We start from the raw sequence: 15,031 nt of genomic DNA, 5'->3' as shown, positions 1-15,031 counted from the left end.
TTGACATTCTCCTTTTCCTATTTGGAAACAGTCTGTTCCATGTCCAGTTCTAACTGTTGCTTCCTGACCTGCATATAGGTTTCTCAAGAGGCAGGTCAGGTGGTCTTTCAGAATTTTCCACAGTTTATTGTGATCCACACAGTCAAAGGCTTTGGCATAGTCAATAAAGCAGAAATAGATATTTTTCTGGAACTCTCTTGCTTTTTCGATGATCCAGCGGATATTACCACTATGATGATCCAGCTACTATTACCACTTTCTAATTGTAAATTATAACTAAATAATGAATTAGAGTCATCAGAATTTTGTCGCATAGTTTCATTAACCATTCACTGTAATTCTCTAATTACTAGACTTTCAGACAAGTATGAATGAGCCATAGTTCTCTTGCTGAAGTATAAATCCCCCAAGTGTGCTTTACAACGGTAGTGTTGCTATTATTTCTTTTTTCCATGAGAAAATGGGAAGAGGTGGGAAAGATAAGTTCTGGGATTTTTTTGCCCAACATAAGTGTGTTTAATAATTCTCCTGCTTGTACCTTGATAATTCCAGAACTATAGAGTGGGATTGATACTTCTGTCTTCTGAACATTTTATTACTATTGCAGCTGAAGACTTTCAAAGACTACAGCCTTTGCCTATAAGTAATTCTTTGGTAAATAATACTGTTTTAATAGTGTTAATAGTGATTATAATGCTAACTTGCACCTATACAAAATATTAAAAAGCCAAAACATTAAAACTGATAAAATTATTTAAGAATTATATCTCATTCATCTTGATAATTCCAAATGTGAAATCTTTCTTTTGGCCATGCAACACGGTATGAAGGATCTTAGTTCCCCAGCCAGGGATTGAACCAGTGCCCCTCCATTGGGAGCACAAAGTTTTAATCTAAACTAGACTACCCAGGAAATCCCCTTGAATGTGAAATCTAGCTCTGTCTTCTTACAGGACTCTTAGGAAATCTGTTAACATTTTTGAGCCTTTTCTTGTTTGTGAGGTGAGGGGTTGGGGTCAGAGGAAAGGTAGCATTGTTTGGTAGATTAAATAATATATGTGACGTGACTGGAATGGAACTTGGCACATAATTAGATGCTAAACAGATGTTAAAATTAGATTTTAGATTGGATATTGAACAAGTGCTATTATAATTCTTCATATTAAGCCCTTTTATGTTTATATGAGTATGCCTCTGAATTTTATCTAAAAGCTTTGAATGAAGAGATATTGTATAACGTAAATTATGTAACGTAAATTAATGAAAGAAAGTAAAATAGCATAAATTATAAGTCTTTAGTTTATTCCAGAAACCACCTGGAATAGTAATCAAAAGATGGTAGAACTAAACAGCCTGGAGTTGAATTCTGTCATTTACCAACTGTTGTGACATTGGGCTTGCAACATAACATTTCTGATCACATTTATAAAATTGGCTTAATACCTCTCTGTTTTGTTTGTTCTGTTTTTGGTAATTTAAGAAGACATTTGTAACACTTGGTCTAGTTTATGATGACACCTAGTAAGCACTCAATAGAAAGTGATATTTATTTTAAATTTTAATATTATTATAATTACATCTTAGAAAAGACAACACAGGCTTTATGAAATAGAGTAAGTTAAATTTTCCATTTTGGATTGTAGCCCAGAATAAATCAGTAATGTTTGTAAAAAGCACTCTCAAGAAGAAATTAAGGGAGCTGGGTTTTTGTTGTTTTTAAAAAAGAAAGAAAGGGAAGTGTCTTTCATGAGTACACAGGACTTGCTCAAGAAATTCTCCTCAGATGATTGAAAATGTATTTCTCGCTACAAGCTGAACCATTATAAGCAAACATCTCATTCTTAATAATATTTTCTCTCATAAGAGTATTCTAGATGATGTAGTCTTTAAGGACGGGAACTGTGTCTTACCTTTGAACCATCCTAGTGCTTTGTACGTAGCTGTTTAAAAATATGTATCTATTGGGAAAAAATGAATGCATGGAACTGTTGGATTCATACCTCTTAAAAACTTTTTTTTATTGAGTGCCTACTGAAATAAGGAGTGTTTAACTGGCAAGAAACACTGGTGATCTTAGGGAAAATACCTTAAATAGTCTGGTCAGGGGCAAATTTTGGGAATTTGAGGAGTGAAGTTTGTTTTGAAAAAGAGGAGCATAACAGATACCAATGTTTCAAAAGTTTTGAAGGCTATGAAAAAGCCAAAATAAGTTTATTTTTTGTTTGTTTTGAGCCATGATTTTAAGTTGATACAAATCTAATGTAGATTAAGATATTTCGACACCAAAAAAGCAAAGATAAATGGTAAAGCAAACTTATACTTAAAAGATAAAGTAGGAATTAATGGATTCAAAAAAGGTGGAAAGGTTTGCCTTGTACATTTGAAAGGCATGCTTCTTCTCTGAAAGGGTGTGAAAGAAAAGATATGTGGATATCCAAGGGAAAATTTTGAGGAGACATGTTAAAACTTGAAAGAGGCCTGGATTGCAGTTCTCCTGGTTTTTAAATGAGAAGTATTTTTAGTTTAAAAAAAAAAGTATTGTTTTTTTTTAATTAAACATTTTGTTTTATTTTGATCATAAGTCTCATTACAAGCATTCATTATTTTATTCTATTTTATTGAAGTATAGTTTACTTATAATGTATTAATTTCTGCTATACAACAAAGTGAGTCATTTAAACATCTATATCTATACACACACACACACACACACACACACACACACACTCTTTTCCATTATGGTTTATCATAGGATATTTAACTTACTGTTTATCCATCCTGTATATGATAGTTGGCATCTGTTTATCCCAAACTCCCAGTCCATCCCCCTAAAAGTGATTACTTTTAATTTAAGAACTAGATTTTTATCACTCTTTTGCATTTTTAATTTGTTAGGTACTCCCATTCAATCAACCCTTGGTGCCAATGGAGTTTTATTAGACAACCAGCCTGTAGTCAAAAAAAGGCGGGGAAGGAGGAAGAATGTAGAAGGTGTTGACATCCTCTTTTTTAACAGAAATAAACCACCTAATCATGTAAGTAAAGTAAGGCTTAAAAGCTACTGATTCTTGAGTCCAAAATTCATCCCAGTAAAGATACATATTGCTGCTTTGTGAATTTTTTGTGACTAATAAAAATAACTGAAAAATTAGGAGTATACTGTATAGTTTTAGATTGTATCTCAGTAGAGTCCAGCACTGGCCAAGATTCATGAGAATTTTAAATTTGAAAGACTTAGAAGAAATTTTAAACAATTTTTGTTTCTCTTCAAAAAGAACTGCTTCATTGAACCAAAATCAGAATGCTAAAGCGTGGAAATAAAATTTTCATTTGGTGTTTTTCTACAGGTTACGTTAGGCTTAACCACCTCACAGATTTCTACAGGGATAAATCCAGCACTGTCCTATACTCAACCTCAAGGAATTCCTGATACAGAAACTCCTGTTCCAGTTATTAACCTTAAAGATGGGACAAGACTTGCAGGCGATGATGCACCGAAGAGAAAGGATTTGGAAAAGTGGCTTAAGGAGCACCCAGGTTATGTGGAAGATTTAGGAGCTTTTATTCCTGTAGGTGATACCTTATAAATCTTAGTATATTTTATGTCTATGATTCATTACATCTATAATGATGAAGCATAAATTGTCACCAACTTATGTTAAATATGTGTTCTGCCCAAGATTTAGGAAAGATGAACAGCAAAAACTAATGACCATCTTTCCTATGATATAATATCATTTTCCATTTTTCATTCTGTATTCAATGTGTTTAATAAAAGTCACCTGTCATATACAGAGTACTATCATAGACCCAATGACAGTTATAAAGGTATAAAACCTCCAGTCCTTTCCCTCAAGGAGTTTATTTTAAAATAATAAAAATGATCATAGTAAACACTTATTGAGACTTAACTCTGTACCTGGCTTTATACTTAGCACTTACATGCATTATCTCATTTAACACTCCCAGACTTTATCAGAATGGCCTTGTTATAACTTTATAGATAAAGAAATGGAAACTGAAATTTTAAATAAATAGTGCAAAGCCACACAGCTAATGTCTTAAATCCACTGTCCAAACCTCTGCTCTTAAGATCTTATAAGAATACAAGTACATAGACAATATTAGTCAAGATGAGAATAGGTCTATTCATTTGCATTTTCCTTATCCTCTAAAATACTTCCTACTCACTATCTTATGGGCATACGGCTTTCTTATAGAAATGTATTATTTCGGTTTGCAGTGCTTTACTATCAGATGCTTATGTACCAGATTTTGTGTCAGTCTCCCTTGTTGTTTCTATATATTTTATAAGGTAAAAGAATAGTCGCATATCCCCCGTATGCCAGTTAGTAGCCTTATTCTATCTGCCTCCATTATGAAGATTAATTGGATAACCCAGTAATGTTGTTTCCTACCCTGTGAGCTGCTTAAGGATTGTGTCCTATTCACCTTGTAGCCCCAGGATTTAGCACCTAATTTCTGATACAGAGAATGGTATCTAGTTCCCTGTAAATATTTACTGAGTCAGTGATTTGTAAATGAAAATCTTTTGAAAATGAAAGAATACCGTATAAAGGTAAAATGATTATTAACAGAAAAAAATTTAATTGCCTTATTTTTTCATGCAAAAGAACCACAAAAGCTCCAGTCCCTAGAATGTGACTGTACTTGTAATGTGTGTGTGTGTGTAGTGTCTTACATTGCTGTTATTATCACCAAAAGGTAACATGGTAGTCTAATACCGAGAACCTCAGTCTTGGCTTTCATATCCTAGTTTTTTCAGAAAATGCCACTAATTCTCAAACTTCCACTTAATTCTTTTTATAAAAAAAAAAAAAAAGCCAAATAAAGCTCTTATAAGGAACAGGTTTTCAGTAAGATGAGCAATAATAAAACGAGTATGGCAATTCTGAAGATAATGAGAATCATTAGTTTAACCCTGTAACTTCTTAACATGTTAGAAAATAACATTCATTTATTTAGTCAATTTTTATTGAGCAACTGCTATATGCTAGTTACTGTTGTAAGGTATTTAGGATAAAAAACAGTGAACAATATAAAGTCCTTACCCTTTTGGCAGTTATGCTCTCGTCTCTGAAGATTCTCAGACCTTTCTCTTACTACTGCAAAGGAATCTTTATTACTCTTTTTAACTTAGAGCCATTCATCATTTTCACTGCAAATAACCCTTTTATCACAATGTTTTATATTATAAAACAATTTTAAGACATTGTTATAAGCCACATTTGTTTAAGTAGCGAATACAACATAATGTTGGCATGATTTCCCAAGGGCACTTGATGTTAATGGTTTCTTGGCTCTCACATGCTACTGTGGTATGTCTACAGCAAAAGGATTGTACCATGGTGTATGTACTATACCTTCAATATATAACATAAATAGCTGGCCTTTGAACAACACAGGAGTTAAGAGATACTGATGCATGCCACCCTCCACAGCCAAAAATTCAAATATAATGTTACAGTTAGCCTTCCATGTCCTCAGTTACACATCCTTGGATTCAATCAACAATGGATTGTGTAGTCACTGGAAAAAAAAATCCACGTATAAGTGCACCTATACAGTTGAAACCCATGTTGTTCAAGGGTCAACTGTATTACTATATCTTATATATACCATATATCTTCAGTTTTACATGGTTAAATTACTTGGATCAGCTTATTTGTGCCATTTGCATAGTTAAAGATTTTACAGCTATTTCTTTGTCTATATATTTTAGCGAATGCAACTCCATGAGGGGAGACCCAAACAAAAAAGGCATCGCTGCAGAAACCCCAATAAATTAGATGTTAATAGTCTCACTGGAGAAGAACGTGTTCAGCTGATTAACAGAAGAAATGCCAGAAAGGTACTTGCATATTTGTTGTTAATTTTTCATACTGATGCACTATGTAAGTGATCTCTAGAACACTGTTTCATTATGCAGTATTTTCTAACAGACCTAGTTGGGTTAAATCTAGAAGATTTGAGGGGAAAGACACAGACTACAATTTTATGCAGTCTAATTTCAAATCCCACACCTTTGGCTAAGCTGTTGAAGGAAATAAGTTACTTTCTATATCTGTACCTTTGCAGTGGCACCGAACCAGGGCACTGCATCTAAAGCAGTAGTTCTCAAAAGGGGGTAACTTTGTCCTCCAAGCGACATTTAGCAATCAGGGGACGTTTTTGATAGTCTTAGCTCTAGATGAAGGAGGTGGGTGTTGGGGAGGTGGTGAGCTGCTAGCCGGATGCTGTTGGCCTTGGCGGGTGAAGGCCCAGAACGCTGCTACACCTCCTGCAGTGCACAGGTCAGCCCCCACGACACCAGTCCAAAATGGTCTGTGGCGCAGAGGTTGAGAAACTGCTGAAAGGGAACGTTATTCTCATCACAGCCATTACAGATTTATACATATTTATCATGTATTGATAATTCCATCATTAGGCCTTAAAGTGTCTTCTTCTGTCAAAATTGGCATATTACATAATTTTCTGACAGATGGAAATTAAATGTTTTAAATCAAATGTCTTAAGGCAAAGATAAAACGTCTTATCTTAGAGACAAATGGTACCCCTGTGCTTATCTTCTTGCTTTACTGATTGATGAATGGTAAGAGCTAGGTTTTTCCAGGTTTTTCTTATTTCTGAATAAAATGTGGCTCAACATTTGTTTCCCCCAGTTGTTTCTGTTTTATGTATGTATTGGTATATGTCTCTCTTACCTCACAAAGTAAATGATAGAACAGTTGAGGCACCTTTTGTAAGTTATGGCTTTGACACTTTTATTGTTTTTTACTCTGATGAGCAAGCAGCACAATAAGTAAAAAAAAAAAAGAAAGAAAGAAATGGCCTTCAAAGTAAGAACATCAAGTTTTCCATTGAATTCCTTCACTCACAAATTAAATTACCCTACATAGATCCCTAGTTAATTCCCTACTTCTGTTTGCTCTCTGTTGAATGACCTCACTGCTAGTATAAAAATACATGAAGTCATTTTAATTTCTCAGAAGTATTGAAATTGGAAGAATACCATTTTTAAAATAACAATATATTAATATTATTCTATGTACTAACTCATTAAAATTAATACTAATTTCCCCCCAAGTTTATTCAGCTTTTGTTAGTAGATTAAGATGATGTCAGATGTATTAGGGGAAGAACAAGATGACATTTTAGTTGCATTTTACTTAAATTTTGTGCTTATACAGATTGTGTTGTAAATCTTTGCACTTCATCTTATAACAAAAATTAACCTTTCTAGATATGAATAAATTTGTCTTAGCCAGTATTAAGGAAATGGAACTATTTTGAAATTTTTACTTGGTTTAATATTAAACATCCTAAATTTTATTTTTAATTGTAGTAGCCTGGTAAAGGACCTGTTAATTTCCCTTGGTTTGTAGATTTCTTTATTGTTCTGAGTTTCTAGAGTATAGGCTTTAACATACAGAGGGCCTCTAGTTTAAACTGGAGTTTAATGAAGGAGATAATAAAAAGGAGATAGCAACAAAATTGAGAGGCTAAGTAAAAACTATAGAAAATAATTAGATAAGAATATAGATATTATAACTGGCCACATTAAACCCTGTCTGTATCCTAACAAGATATAGTACATATTCATTCAGAAAGCTGTGGGAAAAGGAATTATTTAAGAAGTGTCCTTAGACTCCAAAGGAACATTAAATTGGTAGGTTGAAATCATTTAAATATTTAAAGGGATATGTTTATTTTTATACTTTCAGGGTTCAGTTCAGTTCAGTCGCTCAGTCATGTCCGACTCTTTGTGACCCCATGGACTACAGCACATCAGACTTCCCTGTCCATCACCAACTCCTGGAGCTTACTCAAACTCATGTCCATTGAGTCGGTGATGCCATCCAACCATCTCATCCTCTGTCATCCCCTTCTCCTTCTGCCTTAAATCTTTCCCAGCATCAGGGTCTTTTCAAATGAGTCAGCTCTTCACATCAGGTAGCCAAAATATTGCAGCTTCAGCTTCAGCATCAGTCCTTCAATGAACATTCTGGACTGATTTCCTTTAGGATGAACTGGTTGGACGTCCTTGCAGTCTAAGGGACTCTCAAGAGTCTTCTCCAACACCACAGTTCAAAAGCATCAATTCTTTGGTGCTCAGCTTTCTTTATAGTTCAACTCTCACATCCATACATAACTACTGGAAAAACCATAGCTTTGACTAGGCAGACTTTTGTTGGCAAAGCAATGTCTCTGCTTTTTAATATGCTGTCTTATGTTGGTCATAGCTTTTCTTCCAAGGAGCAAGCATCTTAATTTCATGGCTGCAGTGACCATCTGCAGTGATTTTGGACCTCCAAAAAATAGTCTGTCACTGTTTCCACTGTTTCCCCATCTTTTTGCCATGAAGTGATGGGACCTGATGCCATGATCTTAGTTTTCTGAATGTTGAGTTTTAAGCCAACTTTTTCACTCTCCTCTTTCACTTTCATCAAGAGGCTCTTTAGTTCTTTTTCACTTTCTGCCATAAGAGTGGTGTCATCTGCCTATCTGGGGTTATTGATATTTCTCCTGGTAATCTTGATTCCAGCTTGTGCTTCATCCAGCCTGGCATTTCAGCCTGGCATCCAGCCTGACCAAAAAAAAAAGCTCCAGTGATGCCTACAAATACAACTTTTATGGTATCAGTTTGCATAAAAGATACATGCATTGGTTTTTGAGACCTGAGTTTAAAAGCTGATCCTGACACTTACTAGTTAGCTTTAGGCAGCTTGTATAACTTCTCTGAGGCTTAATTCCTTCATTTGAAAAATAGAAATAATCCATTCTCAAATGGATATAGTGAGAACTAAAATAAATTATGTACTTAAAGTCCTTAGCATAATACTTGGCAATATAATAATAACAACTTATATTTATTATGTGCCAGACCCTGAAGCTACTTAGCAGCAGCAGCAGACCCTTTCCTGAGGTGCTTGAATTATCTCATTTTCATAAAACCGTTTGAGGGAGGTATTATTGTTATCTCCATTCTGCAATTCAGAAAGCTGAGGCTCAAAGAGATTTACTGATTTGCCCGAGTTCATGTAGGTCGTAAGTCTGATGACTCCAAAGGATATACTCTTAACTAGGCTACACTGCCTACCCAGCATAGTACTTCACAGTACATGGTAGTTATTTTACTGTCCAAAGAATATACATGAAACATCTAAAATTTATGTTAGCATGTTCATGCAGTATATTGATAGTTCTTATGGGTTGTGGTTGTCCTTTTTACTATAAAAAAGATTGTCAGGGTGGTTCCAAGAATACATGTGTTTTAAAGAAATAAACTCTGTATAGCACAGATTAAAAGAAAGAAATGTCTTCACATTTAATATGCTTTTAAGTGTCTAAAAATCTGTTTTTTATTTATAGGTTGGAGGTGCATTTGCTCCCCCTTTGAAAGATTTGTGTCGGTTCCTGAAAGAAAATGCAGAATATGGAGTAGCTCCTGAATGGGGAGATGTTGTTAAGCAGTCTGTGAGTATTTCATGAACACTAATTTAGACATCATTTAATTATATCTTAGATTTTAAGTTAAGAATTAACAATATTTCATAAATATGTGATGATATTTTTTAGTTCACAGTTTTTATCTTGCAGAGTATGTGGCAAACTTCTCAGATACTTGTTGAATTAGAGTGCAGAATCAGTGTATACTAACTGGTGTCATATTTCTGCTTTACCTTTTTATTGTGGCTACTAGAAAACTTTAAGTTACATATGTTGTTTACATTGTTTCTATTGGACAGTGCCGATCTAGAGGTTGTAAACTCTTAAAATTTAGGAATTTTGGGTTGTTTGTTGAGGGGGAGGGTTGTTTTGTTTTATGGTTACTTCTAGGAGTTTTGAACCCCAGAAAATCTTGGGGGAATTTCAAGAAAGTACCATAGGTTGTTCTCCACTCAGGACTTGGTGCTTCCCAGTCTGCAGGTGCTACTACTGTTCTGAGCCAAGTGATTTTTTTCCCTGTTGAGTATCTTTTCCATCTTGGCTCTATCTCTATTATTCCCAAAGTGATAGAAGAGTCAGAAGCATCTCGTTTCAGTCATTACTTACTTCTCTCCTTTCCATACTGTTCTTGCAGATCAGAAGAATGGCATTTCTTTAGTCTTCTGGTGATGTGAACAGTGTAAGGGCATGGCAGTAATAAAATTTTTTGGATCTTCCGGTTTCCAGAACTATTTTACAAACCTATGCCTCATAGTTATAAAAGAGAACCAGAGGCTCTCTTAAAATGAGAAGTGGAAGAACTGTTTCAAGCCCTACTTAAAAATAAGATAAAATTGGGTTACTTCTTTCATAATTGGTTATTTTGTATCAATAAATAACAGAATAAGTTTATGAATAATTTCATGTTTTTAATGGCTTATTTGTATCACTTGTTAATAGCTATTGATTTTATTTTAAAATGTTTATTGTTGATTTTTTTTTTTTTTTTTTTAGGGATTTCTTCCAGAAAGTATGTATGAACGTATTCTCACTGGTCCCGTGGTAAGAGAGGAAGTAAGCAGGCGAGGGAGACGACCTAAAAGTGGAATTGCGAAGGCCACAGCGGCGGCGGCAGCTGCAACTGCCAGCAGTATTTCAGGCAATCCTTTGTTAGCCAATGGGTTACTGCCAGGTGTGGACCTCACAACTCTTCAGGCCTTACAACAAAACCTACAAAACTTGCAATCACTGCAAGTGACTGCAGGGCTGATGGGAATGCCTGCTGGCCTTTCTTCTGGAGGAGAAGCTAAAAATGTGGCCGCCATGTTCCCCATGCTGCTGTCCGGAATGACTGGGTTGCCAAATCTGTTGGGCATGGGAGGGCTCCTGACAAAGCCGACAGAATCCGGAACAGAAGAAAAAAAGGGAAATGACTCTAAGGAGGTGGAAGGGAAAAAAGAAAGGACAGAGAGCCAAAACCCCGAGAACGGCGGTGAAAACTCTGTGTCAAGTTCTCCTGCATCCTCTACTGCTGCGTTAAGTACAGCTGCAGCTGCCAGCCCATTAGCTCTGAACCCACTGTTACTATCTAATATTCTTTATCCAGGGATGCTTCTCACTCCAGGCCTTAATCTTCATATTCCAACTTTGTCTCAGTCCAACACTTTTGATGTACAGAAAAACAAAAACAGTGACTTAGGCTCATCTAAGTCTGTGGAAGTAAAGGAAGAAGATTCCAGAGTTAGAGATCAGGAAGACAAAGGGGGAACTGAACCGAGTCCTCTCCATGAAAACAGCACAGATGAGGGTTCAGAGAAAGCCGATGCTTCATCTGGATCTGATAGTACATCATCGTCATCCGAGGATTCAGATTCTAGTAATGAAGACTGATTCCCAGACTGCACTTAAATTATGAACTGATTTTGGATTTTTTTTTCCCCTTTAATTATTAATTGTAAATACGCCAGTGTTGAGTGCATCAATAACTTACTGACCGAACATTTCAGTTATTTGTTTAGAAGTGCAAACTGCTTTCAGAGACGTTTTGCATGTAATATTTCTTAAGATTCATAAGTTTCTGAACTCGTATGTACTATCAAATACATAAAGGTGTAAAATTACAACAAAAGGCATTATAATTTTGTTGGGGGTTAATTTTATGAAAATTATGCTCAATAAGAGTTGTATATTTAATATATTTGCAGTGAACACAGAATACTTTATGCATATTACTGATTTAATTTGAATATAGTTTTACAGCCTCCTTGACACCTATAATTTACAGATCAAAACTCAGCAATAATTTGGGCAGCTAATGAATGTCATGAAAGCTGTAGAATCTACATCACCATCCATTGCTTTAATTACATGAAAATGCTCTAGTGTTGTGATGCACTGCTGATATTTCCAATTCAGGTACAAGTGTGTTTTAAAGAAGAAATAAGTTTCCCAATTGGCCAATTTAACTGGCTACCTGTTACCTCAGCTGAGTTAGTTTAGGAAGTTTACATTCGTTTCTAATTCTATACTTGTTTTCAGGGGTTTTTTAAACACATCCTATATATCATGTTAATCGGGCAAGAAATATGACTTGCTTTTTGCTGAGCTTAACTCTAAAATCAGTAAAATTAAGTCATAAAATAATCCTGTGTCATGTGACTTTGACACCCTCTAGACACATTTAGTTTTAACTTTTCAAAGTTTGGCCTCCTATTAGAAATAATTATGTCTCAGATGAGTAATGTCTGTTTCCAGGGTTCAGAAAAGGTAAATCATGAAATACCACTGAAAAGAACTTTTCAACACAGCATACTTCATGTAAAAGAAATTGTTTGTTTGCTTTATTTGTGTAGATTTCTATTTGTGTTTTATGTCACGGAAATATTCCAAAATTAACAGATAATAGGGTAAAGTAATATGCAGATAGTCTAAATTCATTTTGCGTTTCTAGGTATAAGCAGACTAAATGTTGGCCCAGAATCAGTGTTGGGTTATCAGTTTATATTAAATATACTGAGTTGCCCATTTTGAAAATGCACTTTTAATAATCTCAAAAAATATATACATAATTCCTGTAAACCACAAAAAAAGGAAGCCGAAGGTTTCTGATCAATTTCTTAGAACCCTTTACCATGTAAAATTTGTCTGATATTTGATTTGTGATACAGTTTCTCCTGCTAAAGCTGCTATTATTCTGACAAGGTAGAGGTCCAGGTTCACCTTCATATACATTGAAAACAGAGCTGAATTGGTTATATAATGTCATTTACATCCTAAGGAGAGATAAGCATTGTTCTGGTACTTAAATAAATAAGTCAGTGACAAACTTTGCTAGGGGGGAAACTACCCCACTTCTCTCCCACGGAAAAATTAACTTTCAGTTCATTTTGATACAACTCTATTGCTTTGTCAGGAATTAAGCAATTATATTGGATTTTCCAAGACCTTTACCAGTAAATTATGTTCCTGTATGTAAAATAATCCCTTATTAGAGAGACAGTGTTACATGTATTTACAAAATTATATCGGTTCCATTGGGATTGTATTGATTTTTGTATTTTCCCGAAATAGTACTTTGAATTGATAGTCCTTTATGCAATGTCTTAGCAATAGTCACTATAATGCCCTTCCAGGAGAAGTGGGTAGTAATTCTTCATCATGAAAATGATATATTACATATTTAGTATCTTCCCTTTGCAGTATTGCACTTTTGTTTGACTAGAATACACCTATGAGATAGCCAAAGTTTTCAAACACAATTAACTTAGGTTGCCAGTGGAGTATTTCAGCACCATCCATGTTTCCCTTCTCTCCCTCTAGTCCTACCCACATGATCTTCATTCCTTTCTGTCTCCAGTTTAAAAGGGAAATAAAAAACCCTAGATCTTGTCAGTAAAATCTAATTTATATCAAATTTATGAGATAAAGTATTTTCCTAATTAGATCAAATGAATTTGGTTAACATCTTAGTGATTCTCTTTCTATGTAATAAAGGCAGTTGCAGTTTTCAAAGCATTAAGGCTAATATTAACTTTAAACATTTCTCTTGGGATTCAAGATACTTCTATCTAGTACTGATTGGGGAAAAGTTGTCCAGCTATCAGCTTAAAAAAAAACATGCAAACATGGTTGTGTAAAGTTAAGGGTTATAAGAAAAAAAGAAATCAGTAGAATTACGTAATACTAAAGTTGCAGTTGAAAGGATATCCAAGTATGTGTTGGTAGTTACTAAAAGAATTATAGCTGTTATTGCCTTGTATTTATAGCCCTGTTTCAGGTTTCATGATTCAAGTCTTAGTCCAATTTTTCTTTTGGACATTTGCAATATTTACCAGTTGTGTTTTGTGTAGTCTGAATTTGCTTTCTGTAGTTAAGCAAACGTCTTAAAAAGTCATTTGTAATTTATTAAATTACTTTCTATGATGTTCTATAGAGCAAATGGAAGTTTAATTATTTTTTATTAAACATATTCTTTGACTACCCATGATGTCAGCCTCTGTACATGACAATACTTTTATTATTTTATATGTAGTTTTTATTCCAGTTATGAAAGAACTACCCATGATGTCAGCCTCTGTACATGACAATACTTTTATTATTTTATATGTAGTTTTATTCCAGTTATGAAAGAAACATTAGTCATAAGTCTTTAAAAGGAAAGTGAACATTGGAAGAATTTTTAAGAGACAGAAGCAGGCTATAATTATACCCACAATGTTGTTATTTCCTTAAGTTCTCTTCTCCCAGACCTTTAAAAATCCAGAAAGGCTCAGAGATACACCTAACCTCTTAAAGAAATCCATTTTGGAAATCAGTAATTATTTTTCCTTTGGTCTTAGAGGCTTTTCTAATTTATCACTGTTGTTTGTAGTGTTTGGCTGTTTTTTTTCTTTTTGTAAATACAAAAGAAATTTGTTTTCCCTCAAACTGTCACAGTGGAACAGTGGAGTCTCATCACTCACTCATTTAACTTGACCACACTGAATTATACTGTCATGCTTAGAAAATCTTTTTTTTTTTTTTTTTTCATTTTTGTAAAATAAGGTAAACAAAAGTCAACTGCTTCATCTGATGCTTACCCAGAGGATCAGTAATATGTTCAGTGCTGGAGGAAGAATTGGCTATGTTGGATGTTTTTGCAAGAAGATACATATAAAATGATGTATTCTATATATTTTGAGCTGTAGGAAGAAAAAGAGTGAGTTGCAGGGAGAGTAATTTTTGGCTACAAGTGATGTTCAACTCACACAATAAATTTAGAACTTACATAAATGCAACTCCAGAACATAAGCTATTTATTTTTAAATGCAGAAAAATGAAAAAATTATTTAAATAATCCATCAACCTACCCTGAAATACTGTTCATGGAGCTATCAAATCTTATTTATATGTATGTTATATACATATAGTGGGTTGAATAGTTATGGGTTGACTTAAAAAAATTCACATCAACCCATAACTTCAGAATGTGACCTTAATTGGAAATAGGATCTTGGCAGATAAAATCAGTTAAGATGCAGTCATACTAAATTAAGGAGGGCCCTAAATCCAATGACTAGTGTCCTTAAGAGAAGAGGACATA

At 34.4% G+C, this 15,031-nt stretch overlaps 1 protein-coding gene across 6 annotated transcripts in view; it reads left to right on the top strand.

Moving 5' to 3' along the window:
• The window catches only part of CHD9 (chromodomain helicase DNA binding protein 9), a 224,831-nt gene extending 210,895 nt beyond the window's left edge, over nt 1-13,936 (top strand). For all 6 annotated transcript variants that reach the window (XM_010856368.1, XM_010856358.1, XM_010856340.1 and 3 more), the window contains 5 exons: nt 2,896-3,035; nt 3,348-3,569; nt 5,744-5,872; nt 9,394-9,498; nt 10,465-13,936. In XM_010856368.1, coding sequence (XP_010854670.1) covers nt 2,896-3,035; nt 3,348-3,569; nt 5,744-5,872; nt 9,394-9,498; nt 10,465-11,340 — 1,472 coding nt within the window. In that variant the 3' untranslated portion in view covers nt 11,341-13,936. The remainder of the gene's footprint in view (nt 1-2,895; nt 3,036-3,347; nt 3,570-5,743; nt 5,873-9,393; nt 9,499-10,464) is intronic.
• The last annotated feature ends 1,095 nt before the right edge of the window (nt 13,937-15,031 follow it).

The sequence above is a fragment of the Bison bison genome, unplaced genomic scaffold (assembly GCF_000754665.1).
Source record: "Bison bison bison isolate TAMUID 2011002044 unplaced genomic scaffold, Bison_UMD1.0 scf7180017854266, whole genome shotgun sequence".
Lineage (NCBI taxonomy): Eukaryota > Metazoa > Chordata > Mammalia > Artiodactyla > Bovidae > Bison > Bison bison.
The sequence above is the reverse complement of the archived record's forward strand: the minus strand, read 5'-3'. Positions and strand labels throughout refer to the sequence as shown.